This window comes from Bombus vosnesenskii, unplaced genomic scaffold (assembly GCF_011952255.1).
Source record: "Bombus vosnesenskii isolate JDL3184/JDL3185 unplaced genomic scaffold, Bvos_JDL3184-5_v1.1 scf7180000013319, whole genome shotgun sequence".
Taxonomy (NCBI): domain Eukaryota; kingdom Metazoa; phylum Arthropoda; class Insecta; order Hymenoptera; family Apidae; genus Bombus; species Bombus vosnesenskii.
Genome location: NW_022882964.1, coordinates 2021351 through 2047310, shown reverse-complemented (window position 1 = coordinate 2047310; position 25960 = coordinate 2021351). Strand labels below are relative to the sequence as shown.

At 35.2% G+C, this 25960-nt stretch overlaps 1 protein-coding gene across 1 annotated transcript; it reads left to right on the top strand.

The window, feature by feature from the left end:
• The first annotated feature begins 1183 nt into the window (after positions 1–1183).
• On the top strand, positions 1184–24843 carry LOC117235704 (nuclear receptor subfamily 2 group E member 1-like). The gene is given in 10 exon segments (XM_033497995.1): positions 1184–1220; positions 4179–4259; positions 5154–5315; positions 20944–21070; positions 21565–21769; positions 22478–22597; positions 22875–23114; positions 23333–23414; positions 24427–24489; positions 24492–24843. Coding segments are annotated over 10 exon segments (1305 nt in total). The 3' UTR covers positions 24680–24843.
• Positions 24844–25960: the final 1117 nt, after the last annotated feature.

Genomic DNA, 25960 nt, shown 5'->3' with positions numbered 1-25960 from the left:
GGGCCGTCTAGTCGCCCGTTGGAATTCCCCACCTATCCTCCTGTCACCTTCCTCTGACCCCTCTTCATCGATGCTACCACCCTCCAATTTCAGGCCAACGTACCAGCCACATTGAAGAAGTGGTGTACATCGTGCAATAGCCTGACTAAAGCCGCATCCAGCGATGGTTATAACCTTATCCCCCTTTCCGCGTGCGATGATCGAACAATTTCATTTATATGTATAAAAAATTACGTTCATTACTTACGTGATTTAATCAAACTATAAAATTCAATATCACGTTGTAATGATCCTCTGTTAGGGGAAAGCTGTGCACTTACAAATTCAACAATTGTAAGTCTCGTATAACAATCCTCCGAATTTTAAAAAATATATCTTTTATCCTGCACCGCTTTGAGGGCTGATGCAGCCACGAAATAATTACGAAATCTGGAAAGTTATTATTCCACTCACAGAGTCTTTTGTTACATATAGATGCTACAGAAGAAATAAGACAAATATCATTGCAATTAATAGTAAATATTAAGTCAGATCTTTTACGAGATAAATTATTTCCCGTTAAATCGGAAAAATACCACTTCTCCTGACTGATGAGCTTTCGTTCCTTATTAATGTACAAAAGCAAGAGTATACGTATGAAGGAAGAAAAGTGAAATAAAACAATCATCACCAAATAAAAGCAAATAGTAATAAATTCGTCCATCAACTGCAAAATCCCATCAAACAAACACCTACATCGCGAGACGATCGAATCTTTCGCTATCCCCGTGTCGACGTCATAGCTACGCCGACTCGCGGCCGTTTAGGAACTTCTGTACGTGTGTTAGGGATCGCCCACACCCTGGCCAACCATCCTCTCCTAGAAGTACGTCGAGCGTGTCGAAGAACGACCCGTGATTCCAGCTAGTATGGCTACGGTCAGGGGAGATAGGCAACTCCGACAGCCAATCGGGCAGCAGCCCCTATATACGTGCGTATAACGAACGTACAGACGCACCGTGCACACACATCGATACGAGCAGCACGTACACACGAACGCGAACCGCGGTACCCGCCCTTCCCAACGAGATGAGTAGCTACGCCGAGGCTCGAAGCCACCTCGTCACGGAGAACGCTTCGAGACTTCGCGCGACTCCCTCGGCGTCGTGTCGGAACGACCACCGGTCCAGTCGTCCGTCTGGGGATGCTCGACTTTGATCAGTCGCGAAGGATGGGCACAGGTCAGTTCGATAAAGCGTGCCTCTCTTGCTTTTCTCGACAGTGATACGTTGGAGTGGTTCGCCAACCCCCGTTCAGGGCACGCGGTACTTAGAAGACAGTGACACACGTGCCGCTTCGTTTCTTTCTTCTTTTTTTAATTATTCTTCGTTTTTATTTATGCGCAACATCGGTAAGATGAGACGTTGGTTCCTGTTTCTTCTATTTTTCTTTTTAAATTGTTCCTTTTCAAATTCGTTTTCCATCGGATGGTTTCGGAGTTTCGATGACCTGGTGACTTGACAGGTTCAGTTTGAACTTTGGCATGTCGACGTTTGATCGTTTTGGGTGCGCGTTAAAATAGCTTGTTTCGTCGATTTCGTTTACTTTAGCTTCGGAGGATCTCTTTTTGTTTTGATTTTTGGTTTTGGACGATCGAAAGAGTCGAAGTTTTCGTTTTAAATGTGTGCGATTATTGGTTGTTCAATTGGTGGCCTTGCGATGGTTTTTGGTCCCGGTGATTGACTTCTGGGACCGATGGTTTGGGATTTGTAATTGAATGGAGATTAGAAAGTTTATTCTGAATAGAGGAGCGGTTATCTTCGGTTCGTATTGAATGGAACTATGCTATTTGGTATTTTGAATTGTGCTTTTTGTATAATTATGGTTTAATTGACTTTTTATAGAAGTGAGATAACGAAACAATGGTTTTTGAAAGCAAGATTGGATCGCTGTGTATTTAATAGGAATGATTTAATTTATATTTTATTAAAAATTGTTTCAAATATGTTTCCAAAATCTATTAATTTCAGTTCTCGAGATATTTATATAAAAAATTAATATTTATAATTCTCCCAAATTATTTGTCTTTCAAATAAAACAAGACACATGAAATCTAGTTTAGATTTTACGTTTTTTTGCAAAGTATAATTTTTTTTTAATAAAATACGAAATGAAATAAAGAACGTTGTACCTTGTTATTAAAATGAAGTATCTATTCTCATTATTATTCGTTTCAAAATGGTATTCAATGAAAAGAGTTGGTAACCAAAGAAACATTGCCAAATATTTGTTCCCGATTATTTAATTTTGCTAAATCCAGAACAGATCGCTTTAAAATTCAAGGAATCCTACTTGATACTACTTGATATAAAATAATGATAAAATAAATATTTCTAGGAAGATTTGTTTTTCTCTTTCTTTTCAATCGTTCGATACAAATTTCCCAAAATGTTCCAATTACATAATTAACTTTGTTTAAATTACAATTCGATTTCATAGGAAAAATGAAAGTCTAAATATTAAATTCTAATGTTCAAATACTTCAACGTTCATCCCTCGATGTCATTTAAAAAGCTGCACATAATTTTAAGCTTTCTTTTTCTTTCGACGTAACGTACATTGCGTTAAATATAAATTTATTATTAATAATTTACTATTTTCACAATGTAACATAGCAACTCTAAGCGTTGAACAGAGTTGAATGCATAGCGATCTTTTAAATCCTTCCACACTTTCGAAGAAGATACTTCAAATTCAAATATAATAGGATCGCATAAATTTGTAACTATTACCCTCAGATATACTTAATCCCCCTTGCTATTGAAATCGTTTATAGTTAATCGACGCGTAGGACACATAAGACAACGATGTCTAGATATAAGCGTAAACATCGAAGGAGGTAATCTGTTGGGGTTGAAGCAGCTCGACTGATCGGGTTAGGTTGGTAGGTATTTGGTGTGAGAAGAAGGTGGTTGGTTCCCCAGGCCAGAAACGGAAGCTTTGGTTGGCTTAGGCATGGCTGTGTTTTTCTTGCCGCGGATCATTAGGACGATTAGGGTTCCTCCAAAAAGGGGGAGAACAGATTAACGCTCCAGCTCTTCTTGCGGTCCGCTTTGCTTTCTTAAACGGAGTCCTCTTTCCGCCAGCTTTTCACTTCGTTTTTAGGTTCTCCGGTTTATACGAGTGGCTCGGTGGTATCTCTCACGTCGGATTAATCGCATGGTCAATCATTTGTTCGAGAGATAAATTAAGAAATTTTATTTAACGCGTTTGAAAGAGTTTTCCACTTTACTCGAAGATAAGAATGTAATTGTTTTATTTTATCTGCGTTTGTTTAGTTGTTTATAGCGTTCATCGATGGCAGGTATATCTCAGAAATTGGTGGTTCTTAACGAAACTGAAATTGTATAAAACAGTAAAAATATAAATAAATATTCGTATTTTTATCATTACGAAGCTGTTAAGAATGGTATAGTTTGTAAAATATACGTAGTATACATGAAACAAATGTTTTAGAGAAATTTGTTCGAATACATGGTGGAATAAGAATTAAGTAGAAATATCTGTATACAGTCCGACACGTTGGACGCAACTTTCTTTTAGCTACAAACGTAATCAATGAATTTGTTTTATCATTTCAATTTCTCGTATCGTTGAGAGAGATGTCAAGTAATTGAATTATGGAAAATGTAATTTTTTATAGTTTTCGTTGTATAAAATTTGGAAATTACGCTGGTTCATAAATAGAACACAATGCACAAATCTTCAAAAGAAGATATTTTTAATATTTTTAATAATTGTACTTTAATTACAATTATATCTTCATTATCAACTCTTTAATTCCTAAAAACATTATAAACATATATATATATATATTCAATTTACATAATACATATTAATGCATTAAGTATTTTTTGAAAATTTTTTTAAATTATTGCATACTCAATAAATACTAGATATTCGTATTGTACAAAAATCAAATATTCTTAGGAATGAAAAACAATTGAACGTTTAATTGATTAATTACAGTTGATCGTAATTTGAACAAAGTTTAAAAACAGAAAGAATATTAAATAAGGCTTTATTTCTGAAAAACATTTTGCTTTCAAAAACAGACAAACACAAAGCGAAAAGAAACAAAGCTATCATTAACAATTGTTAGATTTTCCGTTTTTCCATTAAGTCAATTTCTGTTGTAGGGGACAGATTACTTGATATACCGTGTCTGGTATGCGGTGACCGTAGCTCTGGAAAACACTACGGCATCTACAGTTGCGACGGTAATTATCAAGCTCTTCTGTACTTAAATTTTTCATTCAAAAAAACACTTCGACAAACGTTCGTTTATCTTTTATAAGAGACAACAGATTCGTTGATTACAATCCGCTTTTATTTAACAATTCATTCTCTTGACAGCTAACCGAAACAACACGTATTCACGATAATTTTCTCACCAGCTTAATGCTTTAGATTAGATTCGCTCAAAATGTTTAGAGAGAGAAGATTGTTTAATTATCAATGAAATAAATCATAAAGGTTAAATCTACGTAATGATCGTAACTTATCCGACGGTATAGGGTGTTCTGTCAACTCTGTTCCAATGAATGTTGTACAGTTGAAAAAAATATATATGTAACTTGGTGATAGCGGTTTCGCAGATGAAGAAGTAGGGGAAATCTGGAGATTAGTTTCGATTTTTAATAAATCTACTTTAATAATCTTACACATCAATCAAAATTGGAATTCAGGGTTCTCCTGCATAATTAAATTAATATTATTAGTTCGATTTTACGAATCAAAAATTATAAATCACTAATATCGTTTATAACAAAAACAAGTTTGATAATAAAACAACTGAAATTTTACAAATTAAAGATCATCTAATTTTGTAATCTAAACGTAAAGTTATAAAATTATAAAATATATTCCTATAATCCATAACTTGTAATATATTGTTACCAATATTATTACTCTTTAAATTTTTGTGCAAATGTCTACCATCTCGTTACGTATCTTTTCAAGCCTGCAACTTTCATCTATTATACTAAATAGACAGAATTGATAAGACACCCTGTATAAAATTGATTTTTATTTAGCGTACTTCTCGCTAAATTATTTTAACATACAATCGATCGATTTTTAACAGAACGTTCGAATTTTTCTGTGCTGTCCAGGTTGTTCAGGATTTTTCAAGAGGAGCATTCACAGCAATCGAAGGTACATCTGCAAGGTTCAGGGTGCCATGAAAGGGCGCTGCCCCATCGATAAAACCCACAGGAACCAATGTCGTGCCTGCAGACTCGCCAAGTGTTTCGAAGCTAACATGAACAGAGACGGTAAGTGATGAAACTTTTTTGGAAATGTTTACATAGCATCGTGAGATCAGATACGTCTCCTATAGAAAAAGTATCGTAGGTGTGATTCCGCGCGAGGAAAGAATACCACGATATCATAGGACATCGGGAGCGGTCTAATGGCGTGCTTGCTTGTCAAGAGGAAGGCCTCGAAGAGCTCCCAGCAGAGCAGGCTGTGACTGCCTCTGTTTTCCCCGCGGACTCTACACCGTTGTTAATTATAGTAGAGACGAAAGAAATAGGCTTCAATCTTCTAACTACAAGAGTTGAGCTTTTTATAAGATTGATCGGAAGTTTTAACAACTATTTCTCGATAAATACGATGTTTGATAATACTGATAGTATATATAAGTTCTCGTGTTTTCTGGAGTGAACTGGATATCTACTGAAACGATAGTAGAATTTTAATCAACTTGTTTTCTCTTGGAATCTATTGTTCTTAATTAATTTTAAAGAATTAGATTGCATTAAAATTAAATTAGAAAAACAGATTCGTTAGTAGATAATAATGATTGATTTCTTTTATCGAGTTGATTTGTTTAACAATTTTTTCCTTCCCTAATTATGAAAAATACGGAGAACTGACTATAGTGTAATTCTTGAAACGTTGGACAGTCTTCTCACTAACAAAAGAATATCACTGTACGTTCGTTAATATTATCGATACTTGACCATGGGAACTTATTTATACTCCTAGTAATTGTTTTATTTTTCGAAAAGGAGAATTTTATCTTCCTCTTTGAAGGATTAATATACCTGGGTTGTTAGATAAAAATAAAAATCTAAAGTGATCCGAGCGATAAAGTAAAATAAAAGATATTCTATTATATTTGACGAGATAGTTTTTTCGGAAGTATTAAAATAATCTTTAATAATATATTTTTTTATATTCTTCTTCTAATGGTAATAGCTCTTGTAACGTGTTTTCACTGTTCATGAAGTTTGTTACGACTTTAATAATGTTGTAAATGTTAATTGAAATGTAAGGAATCTAGTTAACAGAAAGATGTAATATTGAAAAACTTTTTAAACCGAAAGTAAAAATAAATAAAAGTTATGTAACAAATAATGTAAAAGATAATGATACCTAAAAAATTAATTGATTTTCAAATAAATGGACTTGAGATATATACATACTCAGTTTATTGGAATTTATTATAATTTAACTAATATTCAATGGGATACAGCGATAGCAAAGAAGTAGCGCTGATCTTGGATAGTCTATTTCTTCTGTCTGTACTATAGTAACAAAAATAGCTTGTTTGCTACATTTTTTTATGTAGTTGCTTTTTTTAAATCTTATATGACAGTTCACGACAAAATGATTGCACGTTTCAAAATTTTTGTAAACAAATTTAATATTAAATAAAATCAATATGAAAAAATGTACATATAAAGAGATATTAATTTAAGTTAATATTTTTGAAAAAAATTTAACTTATTTTTAATATTCAATACAATTATTCATATTACTTCAATAGATAAATCTAATCTTTTAATATTGTTGAGATGTGCTATCATTTTGTGGTGAATTTCAGTAGAAAATGAAGTAGAAGTTGTAACAATTGAATGTCTCTTTGATTTCTTCCAAAGTGTAGTTTTGAGCAAAACAATTATTATTTTGCTAGACTTTCTTGAATCTTTCGTCTGAATTAGCTGGATTTAGATATTAGTAGTCTTGTTGCGATTCTCTTGTGGTTTCACGGGACAAAGATTTTCGAACCGCGAATGCCCCGCAAAGACAGTGACTTCAGTGGCCATTGGTCAGACAAACCCTCCTAAGCAAACGTAGTCGTGGATCTAGTAAAACAGTAATCATGGTTAAATACTCTATTTGTCGTTGGTTTTACATCAAAGGATTTATTTGATCCATGACGTATGTCGTCACATAAACAAGATATTGAATTTTGTTAAGCACGTAAACTATAAACTAAATTCTCTAGGTACATTTAAGTTGCTATGAGTATCAATATACTGAATATTCCCAAGAAATAGATCTATAAATAGACCAAAAGAGTATTTTTAAGTTTTACTTAAACATAAAACTAGAAATACATATATATACTATACATTAAATTCTTTAATTATTCACACAATTAAGCAAAGATTATGAACTAAATTTCTTAAATGTTCAAGTTGCCATAAATATTATATTCATTCTACTAAACATTTTCAACTTAAAAACATCCTCAAAAAATGAAAGTGTTTTGCAAAAGAATATCGTAATTCCTCATTCAAGGTTGATTAATTCACGGAAATTCGAAACTTGTTACATCGTTATAATCAATACGTTGGAAACAACTTTTATATGAGGTGAAACGAAACTGCATACGACTTTTTTCCGACAATCTCTGAACGACTGAATTTTTCATCCAACAGTATTAAGTTTCATCGAAATTGCGTTATCACACAGCATACTGCGTGTCTCTATTAATCGACGACACGGGAGACTTCAATAGAACTGGCTCGAATGTGGAGACTCAATAACGATTTTGCACCGTCATACCACGTTTCGCTTTTCCATGATCTCTCACTTGATCGTTACTTCCAGCCCTCGATATTTCGCCGCAAAATTCACGGATACCAGCGTGTATACTTCTCGACGAACGTTGCTGACCATTTCCATTTAATTAATTAATCGATCGAAAACGTGTAATCTTCTTTCAATGTAGCATTACATTATGTCCCCGATGAAAGGTCGGACAGTAATTAACATTCGTTTGCTGTAAATTTTATCACTCTGCTTGTATAACACGTAAACGTTATGTTATTTGCTTCTATCTGTCTATTTTACAATGTTTCACCGCGGAATAAATTTTTTATCGTAGAAATGGAATTAATAAGAATAGTTTTAACGATGTACAAGGATTCAATATTTCAAATCTCTTTTGTTAGCCTCAAGCATTCGAGCATGTATCGATTTGAAGGTATACATATATTCTACGTGCCAGGGCAAATCGGATTTGATATCGATAAGTACACGACTTTGTGTAATCCTCGTTTGATATTTCAACTGAATACCATGTCATGGTTATATGCGTAATTAATAGGTTCTTGTTAAAACCCGCGATTTACACTGTATATGGAATTTCTGTAAAATATTAATTCCGTGTTATTGTTCCTAAACGAATGCAAAACATTATTCTTAAATTCTAGAACCGTTTAAAATTTAGATTTATTTTTCGCTACTTTCTCTAAAGAGCTATTCTATATTTCACATAAGTTTTTGATAGTTTAAGTTTTGAAATAATTCCGACACTTTAAATCTCAGCAATATGTAGGTCTTTATTTCGAGTTGCAGAATAGCTTCCAAGAAATTTGCTTTTAAATACGACTGAAGTAATACATTTGATATTTTAATAATTTAATTTAAATTCTCATGAGCAACATGCTTCCTCGGAAGAGTGAAAATCTTTTTTTAAACTTTGAAATTAACTTTGAGAAAGTTTAATCAAATGTCAATATGAACAAAAACATGAATACACAAATACGTATATAATAAGCTGACTTTGCTGTATATATATTTTATTCACTCTCTGTAACCATCTTTGTCGTTTATCATACATCATGTTCATATTAATTGCTCTTCTGCCTTAGAAATATCTGATGACATTGATATCTTGCTTACACTTGAAATGAGCTCTATTGAGTTCTGTTAAACACTGTCTGACATCTGCTAATTGTCATCATGTTGCAATCGATTCTGGACAAGAAAATATAATACTAGGAAAATACTTTGAAATTAGAAAAAGCTCCTTATATGCTAAATACAACTGTTGAATTAAATACTAAACATGAATTTGTTGCGAGTGTGATAACAGTTAAACGAGACTCGGTTAAACGAAGCTTACCTTAATAACGAGCCACAATATCATGATCAAAACTTGAAAAAACATTTCTCTAAGTGTAACATTCGTAAAGCAGCGATATGACCAGAAATAACATCGCAATGAAATTAAGTATTTGTACTTTAAATTTTTCGTTAAACACTGAAATTTTCGATGAGTTGCGAAAAAATGTTCAATATACATATAGCCGTAAAAGGGAACCGCCGTACCGCGAGAAAATGGCCAAAGAAGAATGTTATAAAATACTCGGGCAACTCACGCGAGCTTGAAACAAAAAAAGAGGAGAAGACCAAAAACGTTCGAGAAAAGTAGAAAAATCAAAGGAGAACGAGCAAAGGAGGTTTCGAGCGAAGAAGCCCGATCAAGAAGCAGTAACGTGAGAGGGAAACGGCAAAGACAGTACCAGGTAAATATAAGGAGAAACAGAAATACAAAGAAAGACGAACGAAAATAAGAAAAGAAAGACGAAAGGAAGAAGAGCGAGGAAGGCAGAGCATATTCAAAGGAAGGCAAAGAGCGGGAGGAAAAGCGGCAGATGAGAGATAGAGGTACATATCGAAAGAGAAAGGCAGCCAGGGGCGGACCAGACCGCTCGACGGGGATGAGGGTGGCCAGGGTGTCGGGGGGTGTTTAATGCAGGACGGGTGCTCTGGTTCCCAGCGGTTGCGGAGGCTCCAGACGCGAGTAAGAGAGGAGATTCAATTAGTGGCAGAGCTTCCTAACGTTAAGGAGGCTCCACACGAAGTGAGGTGAGCCCCTAGTTCTTGCGTTTCTCTCTTACCCCTTGTTTTTCTCTGTCTCTCATTTACTCTCTCTCTCTCTCTCTCTCTCTCTCTCCACGATCATCATGCGCGAAAAACGCACGAGTATGCGCTTGTTACGAGACTCCTTCCTCTGCTTGCTCTCACAATTAGTTTCACGGAAATTAACAGCAATTCATGGAGATTATCAACGTTGAGAAGACTTTTGTGTTCACGAAGGAGACGATGGTTGTTGTGGCAGATAAAGAGAGTGGTGGTATAGGTAATTTAAAAAATGTCGATTGTTGTCAGATCTGTACATATCTTCAATAGTATATAACTAATTGGCTAGATATTAGTAATTAGATAGTTAAAGATATTGACGAAGATAGTTTTCATTTGAGCGTAGTAGTATATTGAGTTTCACATCTAATGCTATCATAAAGAATAAGAGAAAATTCTTTCTTTGATACGATTAAGATTACCATATAATCAAGCAAATATCACCATACACCGATAATACTACCAATACTAAGAAACGGAACTTTTATCCTCTATCAGAAAAGAAAATGATAACAATTCTACTTTATCCAAGGACATCAAATTCTCAATTCTTCTATAGAAAGATTAATGTGGCGCAAAAATGTACAGAATGCAAAGATATAGGATGTATTCAACACAGTATATTCCTTACAATATCTAATTTCTATTTAAGTTGTATTTCTCCAATTATATTCGCAAAAATATAAAATTGTACCTTACCTTGCATCCTACATCCGACTATCATCTTTCTTGGATTTTACAAATCTCTATTTAGATTCCATTCTTTTACTTGCATTCACAAATTTACACAGTCTGTGTCTTATTTTTCCTTCACACCAACACCTTACCTTATTGCCATTTTTACCATTCTTTTTATCATTTTGCCACTTTTACCATTCTTTATATCATTTTGCCACTTTTACCATTCTTTTTATCATTTTGCCATTTTTACTCTACATGCTACGTTATCCTTGCGCTATTACCATTTTATTGGCGCGCTTTTACGACGGACCGGTAGATCGCATGACGAAACATTGTGAAACGCCCATAAGACGTAGGTGACCACTCGGTAAGTGGTATATATTATGTATGCGGTGTTCGGCGCTTCGCGAAACGCCGCCGCAGGCATGCAATCATCCGCCGCCTGACAACCCGGAGATCTCTAACCCCTCACACCAGCGTATACCAGCACCCTTCGTTCGTTCCACGGAAATTCATCCCTCTCGGTGTCATTTGCTCTGCCCGTCTACCTTGCCGACGAAATGCCCCGCACAGCGCGGACCCGTATATTTTGCGAAATATGGCGTTAAACGATATCAGAAGATTACCAAGCGGCTTACCGCGTGGGATTTGTAACTTGTAAAGGGAAAGAGAGGATCCGCGGCGACCCATCGAATCTTCCTTCCGCTTCTCGCATCTCGCAAGGGAACCTTCAATTTCTTTTCGCTTTTTTCGCGTATTTGCAACCAGCGGACAAGTTTTGAAGCTCTGCTTGCGAAATTATCGTACGGTATATCGAATCGTTTTATTCCTTTGCGATCGCTTCTTCTCTTGTTTTCGGTGCCTTTGTTCGATATTTGTTTAAGTCGAAGGAAGATTTACTTTTCTTTACATCTATATGCTTTGATAGTGGCTCTTATTCCTAAATGGTATTGTATCTTTATAATCATAGTTCGTGATGGAGATATAAGGAGATAAAATTTTTAGATCAGCAAGTATAAGAAACACTGTTTGTAAAAACGAATATACTGATACTACTGAAGATATATACGTATATTATATATTTTGTTGATTGTTTTCATGTCGTAATGTTTTGTTCGAAACTTGTTCCATTGTCCTGATGTTTAGAAAATTGTTTGCATAAAATTTGCTTCAGTGTCTTGATGTCTAGACTTCACACCCGACATTTCTAATAGAAAAGAAATTATTATAACCGTTTCCATGGGGGGAACATAGCTATAGTTAGAAATTAATTGAAAGAATTCGAGAAATTCGATAAAAGTTATATTACTCTTCATCTTCTTATCTTTCAATCTTCAAATAGTAAAGCCAAGATCTTCATTTTCAAATCTTATCACACATTCCTCGTGGATCCATTTTAGTCCAAACAATGCTACGAAGCTTTCCAATTAACAACAAGATGTGAAAGGTTAAGTCTTGACTTGTTAGAACGAAATAAATGAACCGGTTAGTCCTCTCTGGCCTTACGGTCAACATCATTTCCAGTGTACACATACAAATCGAGGCTAGGCCGTTGGATTCCGCAAACTTTGCCTCGTTTCATGCCCAATCGATCGCGGCTCGCAACTTCCAAGTTTAAATCTCTTTGTTTCCGTTCATAATTCGAAGCCACCCTTTCTCTGGAGGTAGCAAGCACTCTGAACCGGAATTAAACTGGCGCGCCCCGTGTTTGCTCCTTTCGTCGGTGGAAAATCGGGATTATTTCCGATACTTCGTTTCCAGGATAACTTTCCAACGTTCATGGTTTCCGCGTCTACGAAGAAGGAAATAATTAGAATGACTTTAATCTCCGTGATGTTACGATTTGATTTCACTACGCTTTTAATACAGGATGCTACATACACACGGAATGCATATAACGTGCAAAAACGTACAAAGTATTCAAAGTATTTATCGCATTACTTAGTAGATAAAACAAATTTTTATTTAGATTCTATTTCTTTAGTTATTGTCCACAAAAATATAAAATCGCATAAAATATCCGCAGTCTATCTGTTACGTTCCTTTGTGTACATTCAATTAAATTAAATTCTTTTAAATTAAATCCGTCCATATATAAATATGTCATTGCATTAGTTTTCCGCTAAAATATTGAAATAGGGGAAAATTACACGATACCGACTTGGCGACAGTGACTGACTAAATCAACGCGAACTTATTGGAACGAAACCCAAGGATTCAGAAATACTAGGGATCGCAAGATGTTTATGATTGAACGATCGTAAAACCATCGACGTACCTTCGTTCGAAAGAAAACCAAAGCATCTTTCGAAGAGCCAGAGAAACAGAAAAGGCAACTGGAGCCAAAGGAGCGAGCCTACGGCGTTACTAGGGTTTTGCTGGCCGATCGGTCGACCGCGTGTTGGCGTCGACCACGGTCGGCGACGAAGAAAGGCGGACGCGGGGGTGAAAACCATAGAGCAGGGGTGAGAACGATGGATGGGGGTTGCGTGGGAGTGGACGGCTGGTAACGCAACGAAGCGAGGCGTGCCGTACACGCGGCCGGCAGCATCAATCCATCCACATAAACGGTAAACTGTAAAGCGGGTCTCTCTGAAGAGAGAGATGCGAGATCAGGGTGAGCCGCGAGGGGCTGAGCGTGCGAAGCGGGCTGACAAGGTTGAAAAGAGGAAGACAGGAAGCGGACGCTCTCCCTCTTGCGGTAGGACGCGCGATGTGTGTGGACGGAACGGGTCGTTGCGTTAAGCCGGGCTTTGATCGTCACCTGTCATAGTAACGCTCAGAGGGACCCCGCAACGGATACGGTTCACGTAACTGCGAGAATTACGTCCGCGAGCTTATGCATCTCGCGAACGAGGAAACGCGCCGTTCCCGTCCCGCGAATGGATCATGTTCGTTTCCCGGCCGCTTTGGTGGCACGTTCGGCACGTTTTCACGGATGCATAATTTTGTAGGATTCTTGCGAGAAAAAAGGTTCATTTTGAAGATTATGGCTCTTGATTGTGCTTAATTGCCGAGGCTTGAATTTTATTTGTAGCTTTAAAGCGTTTATCGTTAAAATGGAATGTTAAAGGTACAGTGAATGTACAGTGAATGCACGTACAATATCGGATGTACAGTTAGGGATATTTTAATATGTTGAAGAATTGATATTTGCATATGTACACGCTATTATAAATGTACGATTTTACAAGGTCCTTGTGACAAGAAAACTTTATTATAAAAGCTATCGCTTGTACCTTTTTTATAAAGCGTTTGAAAAATGAAATGATCTTTTTCAATATATTTTTCACGTAATTGATTCGGTTTATGTGTAAATGGAGTACGGTGTAAGAGGAATTCATGAATTTTAATTTATATTCCTCGTAAGTAAGCAAAATTCTGGCTATGGATGGTGTAATTATCAACGGACACGTACCTTCTGTCTGAATTTATACGACAAGGAATCTTCGTGTACAAGGTCCCTTACACAGGTTCCTATTGGACGCATAATCCTGTTGGACACTCCATTAATCGTTGGTCATCTCATTTACACATATGTGAAATGTCATGCGCTAACCCTCCTCTGTTAATCTGCATAACATACATACATACGTATTCGCCTCGTGGATCGGGCAACAATTTCCCGAAGAGACAACAGATCATACCCTGTTAATAGTATACATACATCAAAGAATATAGACAATTTTTAGTTAATTTTCGTGTTAAAATTTATGATTCAGATAATCATACACTGAACAGTTTATAATTCCATCCGATAATTCGATTTCAAAACCTGGTGTTGAATAATCGACTCGAAGGATTATAATAGCGATTTATGTGATTATAAACGTTTGTAACCTTACAATTTGAATAGGCTATATTATGTTTCAATAAAGACGGTAGTACAAGTCAATAATACAGACGATGGTAGAATCATTGACCATAGCTACTTAGGTATACTACTTTATATTTTTACAGAAACAATTGTAATGACCTATTCACACTCTATAATATGTGTAAAACAATTTATCATAACTATCGAGATAACTTATATTTATACTTTAATTAATTCAATAATCAGGGAACGCTACCAACAATAATGTAACTGTTGCACATAGACTCCACAAATTTTCCTTGGACGTTTTCGACTTTGATCTTGCATAAACACAAAATTCTGACCAATTAATCATTTCGTTGATAATCTAAATTAATTGCCGTGTTTTATACGAGACTAGCAAGTGTCCTAATACATATAAACACTAATATACGTACATTTGAAGTCTAAATTTAAAGTCTACCAGAAATATTTCATATACACAAACCTTATCTATACTATACTATTTCAATACATCCCTACATCCTCTAAATACACACAAACCTTTCGATCTTCTATAAACATACCCTCGTGTTAGAACATTCATAGCATTTTCCAGAAGACAGAAAACAAGTTCATAGAGGGTCGGCTCCCTTTCCGGGCATCCGTTTGACACAACACGCCTATACGTGTTCGTGCACTCCATGCATGTACACTGGGAGCGTCCATATGAATCTCTCTGGAGTGATAACACGTGTACGGGCGCGTCGTACACGCGAGTCCGACACACGAATCGTGAATTCGGCCCCTCCAATCGGCTGAACTCGACGGCACGGAAACGTTGATGGCGATGCTGATGGTGGTGAAGGCGAAGCCTGGTGGTGGTAGTCGATGTATCAACCCCACTCACTCGAGGATTAGCCTTCGAGATCGCTGACTGCTGAAATGTTCACAGATCGGTTTACCGTTTAGCAGGATAGAGAGTGTGAGCCCTCGTGATCCATGGCCCGTGTGAGCACCAAACCCACGCACACACACATACACACACACGTACATATACACCATATAGAGAAACATATACAGCTCGTAACGTTCGAATTTCGTTCTGCCGCATACGTGGATCACGCGCGCTCCTTCTCCGATCGTTTCTATCACTTGTACACTTGTGCTCCTTTATCCGCTTGCTTTTTTCACCGTTCGCTCTTCCGTTTCTCTACTTTATCTTCTTTTCCTTGCTTTCGTTTTTCCTTCCTTGTTATTCTAGTTTCGTTAGTTAACTCGTTAAGTACTCTTTTAGATTCTTCCTTGCCGAAGGACAGAGGAGCTTAAGTTGATTGATTTCTTTAGGACTTCTTTTATGTCGAAGTTTTATTTCATTTTGTTTGATTCTGGGATAGTTGATTTAGTTGGTTTTATTGAATTTCTATGCTAGTATACCGTATTTGCGATAGTTAGCTCGTTTCTGGTACAGACAGATATCTATTGTTCGTTCTTCGATTTTGATTTAGTTTGAAAAAAGTAAGGCTATAATACGTAACATTAATATTTTTCGTACATACAACAAACGCTAAAATACGTTATTGTCATGTTAATTAACAAGTAATTTAGATTCAGTCTGATGATTCTGTAAAAAAGTAATAAATGTTGCTTCTAACTACTAATTCATCATTCGTACACTTTGGTAAAATTTTTATACTGTTACTACAAATTGACCAAAGTGTTCGAGCACTTACGAACCACACCATACGTGGACATCGTTCTCTATTTTACTTCTAACGATGAATGACAAAACGCAAAGGCTTGGAGATCTAACTTGGCCACGTCGTGCGTACATAGGCCGAACGCCACTCAACTGTGGGAACTCGCATTGTGGACCGCACGTGGTATGCGAGTATTACGCTGGCTCGTGGCTTCTGTGTGCACTGGATGTAGCATCGCGGGCGTGCAATAGAGACAGAAACAGAAAGGAAGAGAAAGGAAAGAGAGAGAATGGGTGGATGAAAAGGGAGCAGGGCGCGGTCCATTCCAGCGCATGCGATCCTAATCCCCGCGTCCATTCGACGTCCGGATCGCGAGCACGCACGTACTCGAAAATCGTCCCCTTAAGCCCTCTAGGCCGGACGAAAAATTGTCCCGACGAATTAAGAGGAACGTGCGCTCGTCCGCTCGTCGGATCTGTCGAGACACGGCCATCGGGGGTGAAATTGGGGGTCTGTTCTTCAACGACGATCAACGATGTTTATCCACACACGGATTTTCTCGCCTGATACCACTACTCGTGGATTTTTAACCTGTTCTCTGGCACATTTTTCGAGCGAGGAATATTTTTGAATGGGTGTGTAAATTAATTCAGAAGCTTTGTTAAAAGAATTGAAATGTTATTTGCGGATTATATAATGTACTTTTAATCATGAAAATAGACTTCATTATTTAAGTAATTACTAGTGTGACATTTACATTTTTGAAATTTTCTATTTGATAACTGAAAGGTATTGATTTACATACTTCGTATTATTATATTTTACATTAAAGATCGGATTCATGCAACTTGTTTATGGTAAAATAACGTGTTACTATATCCAAACATATAGCCCTTTACATTTTGAAGAAAATTTAAACTCATGTCGATCTACATTTCAAATTGATATATTTATTTTAAAAATTTATTTTGTTTGTAAGAATTCTCCAATAAATAGATTAATATACAAAGAACAAATAAAAATGTGGCCTCTATCATAGAACGAAAAAAATATCCGCTCTATAAGTTTGCGCATGCGAAGTAAAGTCGTCAACGCTAAGAAAAATGATGTAGGGTCGTTATTTGTTAATTTATTAATTTATACATGATTACTGATGATATATGACACATGGTAATATTTTAATCTTTCTAAAAATATTTGTAAAATCTCTATATCTATTTATATTAGATGCTACGATATTTTACTTTTACGATTCATAATTTTAATAACTCGATTGAAATTCGTTAATAAATAAAGTAAGATTAAAATTCGTCAAAATATACATATAAAGTACATTTATATAGTTCATATGTTTATAATTTCAATCGCATTGAAACTTTTTGTATTATATGTTGTTGAATATTCTTACATCCTGCATAGTAGAAGAAATTAACTAACTTAGGTTTTCTAATAGTAAGTAATATTGAAAGATTTCTTTAAGATACATCCAATTGATTCGCAAGTTATTGACCCCGAGGATTCTATATATATATGTGCGTATTTCATCGAATGTTACTGAGAAATAATCAGGAATGTATTAAAAAATAATAATCTACGTACTTCTAATATTCAATTCTAGATTACAAAACAAAATATCGCAACTTATCACGTAATATTGGTAAAGTTTAAAGACTTTGTACTGTTATCGATCATTTAAAACCCAACACGATATATTGAAACGGAGAATGACTAAAAAAAGAAGGAAGAATGCTTTTAAAAATGAATTTTATATTCTAATATCTCAACTGCGTGTGGCATACGAAGAACTTTGCTTACAAAGCAAACAAGCTCGCGGCTCTCGCTGGTTTTTTCGCTCGACTGAAAATTCTCCGGTGAAAAAACAATTATTACTCTCGGAAAATAATAATATTTGTACCTGTTCCGATGCACGGCCAATTTAGTTGATAAAGCAAATAGACCCGAAGCGGATTTCACCTCGCCTTACTTTCTAACTGATTGCATGCACCCCGTATTTGTGCTTACAATGCTTACAAAGCATTCCGCTTCTAATGAACGTTCTGTGATTCTTAGTTATCTACAAATTAAGCAAGCCATGGACTACATAGAGAAAACAACTACATATTATTATAAACCAAATAAAATCAAATTGTCCATATTTTCATAAATAAAACTAAAAAGATCGAACCTAAGTAAGAATTTGTTTCATCGCCTAAATAGTATAACAGTACGTAAGCACTTTGGCTATTTTATATATTTTTGCATATTTTTACAATATCTTGGATATTTTAGACTTCTCATAGACATATAACATCCGCAATCTCTTAATTAGGTATATTGACATTGTGTGAACTACGTCCTTGAACGTATACATAATTATACATATTTTCAATTTCGCGATACATTGCAAACGTTCCTTAAAAATCCGAAAGTATCTTAATAACCCTCAAAATAATTCTCAAGAGCGATAGTTTCATTAACGTTATAAATAGTTCTTTCATAAGAAACCACACAAGACCAAATTTCCCAATACGTACTTAAAATATTCACAGTAAGAAACCGAGCTTGGGGAGCGTTAATTGCTCCGAAAACAAAAAGAACGAACTTTGACCTCCTTCTGTGCTCGTTCCTTCCAGGATGTATGCACGCGATCCCATCATCAGGCGGATCAGAGAAAGAGATATGTACTTACGCCGCCAATGGTACAAAGAGAGGCCGGATAAAGCGCGGATATTGCGACGCCAGTGCGAACGTGGGAATCCACGGCTGCGATCCGCTCAGCCTCATTAATGATGATGTGCTTGCCACCCAGTTGCAGTTCCATTCTCTCTCTCTCTCTCTCTCTCTCTCTCTATCTCTATCTCTCTCTCCCTCTCTCTTGCTGTACGCATACATCCACACGTTCTACATATTTCAACGTGTGTAACGGCTATGTCTACCAGAGTCTATCCAGTCTTGCACCTGTCTCTTTCTCTATCCTTTCTCGCGATGCCTTGACAAGGAGACCCCGTGGAAGCTGACGCCCCGGCCAGCCATCGCATTCACCCTCCCATTTCTATCTTCTTCTCCCTCACACTTGGTAGATTCAACCCTCCTACAGGCTGCTCGACCTACCTACCCACCATCGTTGCTCCCCAACCAGCCAAGCCACGGAAATACAGCTCGTACATCTCGAACAGTACCACTCCCCCTGAACTCAATTCCGCGCAACCTGCGCGGACTTTTTCGCTCCCACCGTTAAGTTCTTAGGCGATATTAATAGGAAACCGCCCGGAGATCGAGCGAGGGGCCATCCTATCGCGAGATGATTTGTGATTCTCTCTATCGTAGTTGAAGGTATGTTTGGTTTCTTTTTCATCTTTGGTTGTCTGAAGCTGATGATATTCTTACTCACCTTCTTCCTTATTGGCTTGTAAATGAAGTGAAAGATTGTAACAGGATTCGTTAGTATTGCGTAATGTTATTGTAATATTCGCATAATTCCTGCGGAAGGCATTAACGAGAATCATTGATATTAATTCCGATTTAAATCGACATTAATTGGCAATAGAGAAATCTATGTTGATTGTGTATCAACACAATCAGATAATATTTAAGATAATATTTAATATGAAAGTTTCAATATTCTCCCTGATCTGGATTTCAAACAACCTGCGCGGACTTTATCTATTTGAAGTTTCGTTTGGTTTCTTTTTCGTCTTTCGTTGTTGAGGAGGGATAAGGGAATGGTTTGATCACAAGTAAGACGCGACTTTTATCGGTACGTAAATGAGGTGAAAAATCGTGACAAGATTGTGTACACAGGAGTTTCATTCGAACGGTCTTTTAAAGACGGATGGATGTGGAAGTTGGTTTTGTAGGTGCTCAGAGTTTGTTAGGGGTGCTATTAGTCTTTTCTGGGTAAAAGATTTGGGGAGAATTCCTTTTTAGGTCGTGTTCTTTTTGTTAATGTATTTATTCAACGTTATTAAGAAACTCAAAACATGAAATTATTTATGTAATAATATTACTATTATGCCATTATATCTGAAAACATCTTTTTTAATACATTATGTGATGACCACAAATAATTTATCATCAATTCTCCATCATTCCGTTATCAACATCCTTTTACTAAATTGTTTAAGAAGTAATTTTATTCAAAATTTCTTCGAACTTTCATGAAATATTTAAAAATACTGTAAATAAAGTAGTTCATCTTATTTGATGATAATATTTCAAACGATGTGAATAATTCTATAAGGCGTATTAAAGATTGACCCTTTTAAAGTGTAATTTATCGTATTTAAAGAAATTTAGAATCCCGTATTCAATCCTTCGCGAGCCTTTTTGCTCCCCCTATTAAGCACTTGAGTGGCATCAATAGAGCCATTCAAGATGATGCTCCGGCATTAAGAGATCACTCATGGTTATATCGAGAATGTATTTCGTAAATCAATCATATCGACGTGCTTCAGAGAAACTGGAAAGAACATATTTGAAAATCAATTAACATATACGACTAATAAACAAAATTATGAAAGTTATGAAAAAGAAAAAGGAATAAATTTTTATGTATTTAAATAAATCTACCTTTATGTCAATTTAACTTCTTTCTTTTGGATTTTGCTATTGATTAAATATCTTAGAAATTTTCATTATTATTAAAAACACTTAAATTTAGGAAATGCATTAGGAAAGTTTTTTAGTAATGAAAACTACATATTATACAAAATTCATAGATAATCGTTCGACAATGAGAATCCAACATGAAAATAACACATATTCTTTATAATTGATGTTTAGCTGTACAACACGAACGAGGTCCGAGGAAGCCAAAACAACCTCAACAACAATCACCGATCGCACCTCCTTTACACAATGATCGATTAAGGACTGGTCTTGGTTCCCCTTATGTTCTTTTACACCAAAGGTGTGTATGAAGTTCTTATTAAAATCTGTACTTATATTCGTACACATTAGTATTAGGTAGTAAATATTGTATCTTAATACGCTACGTTATTGTTCTGTTTAAACACAATGTCTGACTCATCAATGGCTCATACTACTTAAATTGACGAGGTTTATGAAGGAATAATTCAATTTCTCCTTTCGATGTTGAAGGACTATGAACAACCCAGAGTTATAAAAAATATACCATATCATCTTCTACACATTCTTAAGCCGATTTTAAAATCGTGCCAGAAATATCATACAGGCTATCAAAGATGTGTTATTATTCATCCTATACTTTATACATATCATTAATTATTCTATACTTCATTGCTAAAAGTATTTTCATCGTTTAAAATATAATTGAGAAAAATATCATCTATGATTTTAATCTAAATATTACTGCAAAACCTTACTCTTAGCAATTAGAGCTTGATAACTCCAATAAAAGGACGCTAAGGATAATGTGTGCAGAAAGTTCAGGTGCGACCAGAGGTTCTCCCCTTATCCACGGCCAGTGGCACTGGTGCAGAAACCACCGGAGGACTCTTCGTCCCCGGCACCATTGGCTCTACCGCATTCTCCTTCGACCACGACCCTCTACTCAGCACCCCCGAGCGTCGCTCTGACACCGCAGCCACCCCTTCTTCAGATACTAATGTCCGCGGAACAGTGTCAGGTAAGTAATTCAGCTCAATTTGCTCGAGTCTGGTGTTTCCCCTTTGCAAACTTTATAACCGTCAATCCGACAAATCCTGCCGGTTTCACAGTCTGGACTGAAACTGAGCGATCGTGGACCCTGTGTTGACGAGATCCTCGTTCCTTGTTTTGGATTTAGTTTCGTAAAATTAACTTTCCGGTAACAGACAGGGAGAAGTTTAGAAAAATGTTTTAAATGTCTATATGATAATTTTGTAGAATACGAATGTAGTGTAGATTCATGCTATACAAATACGACTGAAAAACTAAACTAAATAGAGATTTTACCTTTCGTGATATTACAATGAGTTACTGAGGATATCTTTTTTATTTTCGCATACTATATGCATTCTCTACATTTTTAAATTCTATTACAGGGTTTTTGTTTAGAGCTATGGCTCAATGTTGTTGCAATATTGATACAATTTTTGGGGATTAAAGTATTAATAGAAGGAATTGATAATTTTTTTGAAAGAATAGAGAAATTTGTGTTGATTTTTAATAATATAATATTAAATATGTGAAATATCTAGATTATTAAAGAGCTTAAAAATAGCTTGCAAATTCTTAATAATAATTTATAACATCATAAAGTTATGTTATTCTTTAGACAAAGTATTTTAGTTTTAAAATATTATTTTTAGATGCGTATTATTTGTTTAAATATATTTTCATTTTTATTTATAAGGAACTCGTATGGAATGCACCATTGCAATCGGAAACAGAATATTCTTTGGAACAAACAGAAGCTAGTCATAATTCCACTGGGACATTAATAAATCCCAATCCTACGCGAGAACTATTACAGGTAACTATACCAAAAATTTTACGATAATTATTCTTATAAAATATAAAATTTTCAAACTAAAATTAATGACAAATTGATTTGTATATATATGAAACGGTTCTTTTCTAGTTTTATATAATTTTATTAAAGACTTTGAAATTGAAAATATATACCTAATATTAGAAAGCAATTTAATATATTTTATTATTTTACATTTCTAAATATTAAAAATATGTGATTAATAAACAGATGAAACAAAAATTTCACTCGGAGAACGAAGCTTATTAATATGTTTCAGGAAACAACTGCACGTTTACTATTTATGGCAGTAAGATGGGTTTGTTGCTTACCACTATTCCAATCCCTTTCGAAGAACGATCAATTATTGTTACTCGAAGGCTCGTGGACACAACTTTTTCTCCTTCATCTAGCACAGTGGTCAATATCGTGGAATATTACTGGCTTACTAGAGGATGAACAAGTACGAGCAAGATTGCCAGACGAAGCTACAACGAATCAACAATTAATTACTATTCAGGTAATAATTTAACTTATATAAAATTGTATTAATTATTGCATAGAATATGAAATATTTGGTAATTTCATCATAAGAAAATGAATAAATAATTAACATTTTCTTTCATATTTTGGACAAATATGAACGAGAATATTTTTATAATTTTAAGTAATAAAGAATAATAGTGAAAATTAAAGAAAAAGAAATTATTTATGATTTTATATATGCCTGTATTTCAGGACACGATATGCCGTTTTAGACAACTCTCACCAGATATGAGCGAATGGGGATGTATGAAAGCGGTAGCACTGTTTACTCCAGGTAATAAGAAATTTTGGCTTTTAATTTCGAAGAAGTTGATAAATATATGTCGGAGTCAGGTTGTCATTTTGGGGCGTTCGATGAACCTTTACTTACTTTACCGTCGCGAATGTAGCCAATCTTTATCAGTACGAATGTGGACACTACCAGAGGCTACGAGTAATGGTAATAGGATGGTCGAGATGGTGGTAACAACGAATTCAGGTTCGATAACGAATCCACGGTACACGGGAGGACTAGTATCAACATGCTACTCGATTCGGGTAACTTCCCGATAACTCAATCGGCAATTCGTCCAACGACTCACTAACCAACTAACTAACTCTAACTCTAACTCTAACTCTAACTCTAACTCTAACTCTAACTCTAACTCTAACTCTAACTCTAACTCTAACTCTAACTCTAACTCTAACTCTAACTCTAACTCTAACTCTAACTCTAACTCTAACTCTAACTCTAACTCTAACTCTAACTCTCTTAATCCAAAAGAGGCTGCCCTCATATACTCCTGTCCCCGTTTCTCGGGTTAATCTTTGTTTTAAGGAGAGCCATATAATAATTTCATACCTCTGTCACGTGCATGTCCCTCCCGTGACCGCGGCTAAGTCCGGTGACCTGCCATGTCACTTCGAGCCCAAACCCATCGTCATAAAGTCAGATTGGAACATTAAGACTATTTCTTATTTTTATTACTTAAGGGCGGCTATAGTAAAAGTCTGGATTAGTGTATTGGGGTTTTTCCCAACATTCCGGACGGGAAATCCCGCTATCTTTCTCTCTCCGACATATATTTCAAACAAATTTCGTAATTTGAATTTATGAAAATATTTTTACTTAAATAATTGAAATCAAGGAAATACTTAAAACTTCAATCTTTCTCTTCTCTTTCCTTTAAGCGATATAAAGTAACGAAATATTTTACATTTCGATCTCGATTGCCGTGTGTTCCTAAACTGCAGATTAAACAGATATTTAAAATCTTGTTTCGATATCGATATGTTCTCCTTCGCAGAAACGGAGGGTCTCCACGCCAGCGAGTCGATCAAAATGTTACAAGATCAGGCTCAATGCATTCTAGGGATTACACGAAATCTCGTTATCAACGACAACCAGGTAGAAGCGGGACATTAATGCACGTTGTCGGACGTTTGACGTCCATCTTCCCAAAATTGGTCGAACGTTTGTTTTTTCACGAAACCATAGGCGAAATTCCGATTTCCCGTTTGTTAGTTGATATGTATCAAATGAAAGGACACACAAACTGAGATTTCCCGATAAATGATGATATAATCGTGTGAAAAATCCCTGTGGCTTTCCAAAACTCTGTCGATTCTTTAAGCCAGATACCGTAGAGATCGGGACAAGTTTTTGAAACCTGTAGCTAAAGACTGCAAAATTATACGAAAGATCACTGGTTTTGATGAAATGGTTATGATCTATGAACATATTTGATTAAACAATACCAAGGAACTATTCAGTTAGCTTTACGTATTACGATTTTATATAATTTTGCGTTACAGTGCAATACATTGAATATATTACTTATAATATATTGAGTATATTAAATTTTGTTCGATAATGAATTTCGTTTTTATGATCAATAGGATTTGTTGCTTCTAGATAAAAAGACACGAGAGTCATAAACTGTAAAAATCATTTGATGAAGTAGAATTTTGTGTAAGTACTACTTGTAAAACATTTGTAAAGAACGATTTCATTGTGTTTTATGTTCTTATAATATCTTTGCGATAATACTACCGGGTACTACAAAGACACATTCCTCGTAATGCTATACTTCGTTCAATTTAATATATGCACGGCGAAAAAAATGTATATTTATTTTAAATATTATCTTTCTTTTCAGTTTCTATTAATTTGACAAAACATTTCATATTTCTAATTACAATCGCTTGACTCAGTCAGAAGAAAATTTAATCAAATACATAAAAAATTGTTTAACATCAAAATAAATTTAATAATGTTTGCAGGTAGTATAGAACAAGAACTAACAATACGTAATTATGGGAACATGAAACACTTTCATATGAAATAAACCATATTAAATTTAATGTTACACCAACAATTTCGTAATTCGTTATAAAAAAAATACGCTAAGAAAAATCTTATTCGTGGATGTAAAAATTATATAAGAATGATAAGCTTCCATAAGAAATAGATATCCTATTCATTTGTAAATAATTGAATAACCGAGAGTTAACAATGTAACATTAATTATTTACTATTTACCTATAGTCAATTATACATACATATATTTTGCTTTCAATTTTTGTAATATATATTTATATTATTTATATGATATATTTTTTAAACATACATATATATGTCGGAGTCAGGTTGTCATTTTGGGGCGTTCGATGAACCTTTACTTACTTTACTTACCCGACGTCATAAAGCCCAGTTGGAACATTAAAAGTTATTTTCTTATTTTTATTACTAAAACATACAAATCTTGATTATGGTATTGGGGTTTTTCCCAGCATTCCCGACGGCAATCCCGCTATCCTTCCATCTCCGACATGTATATG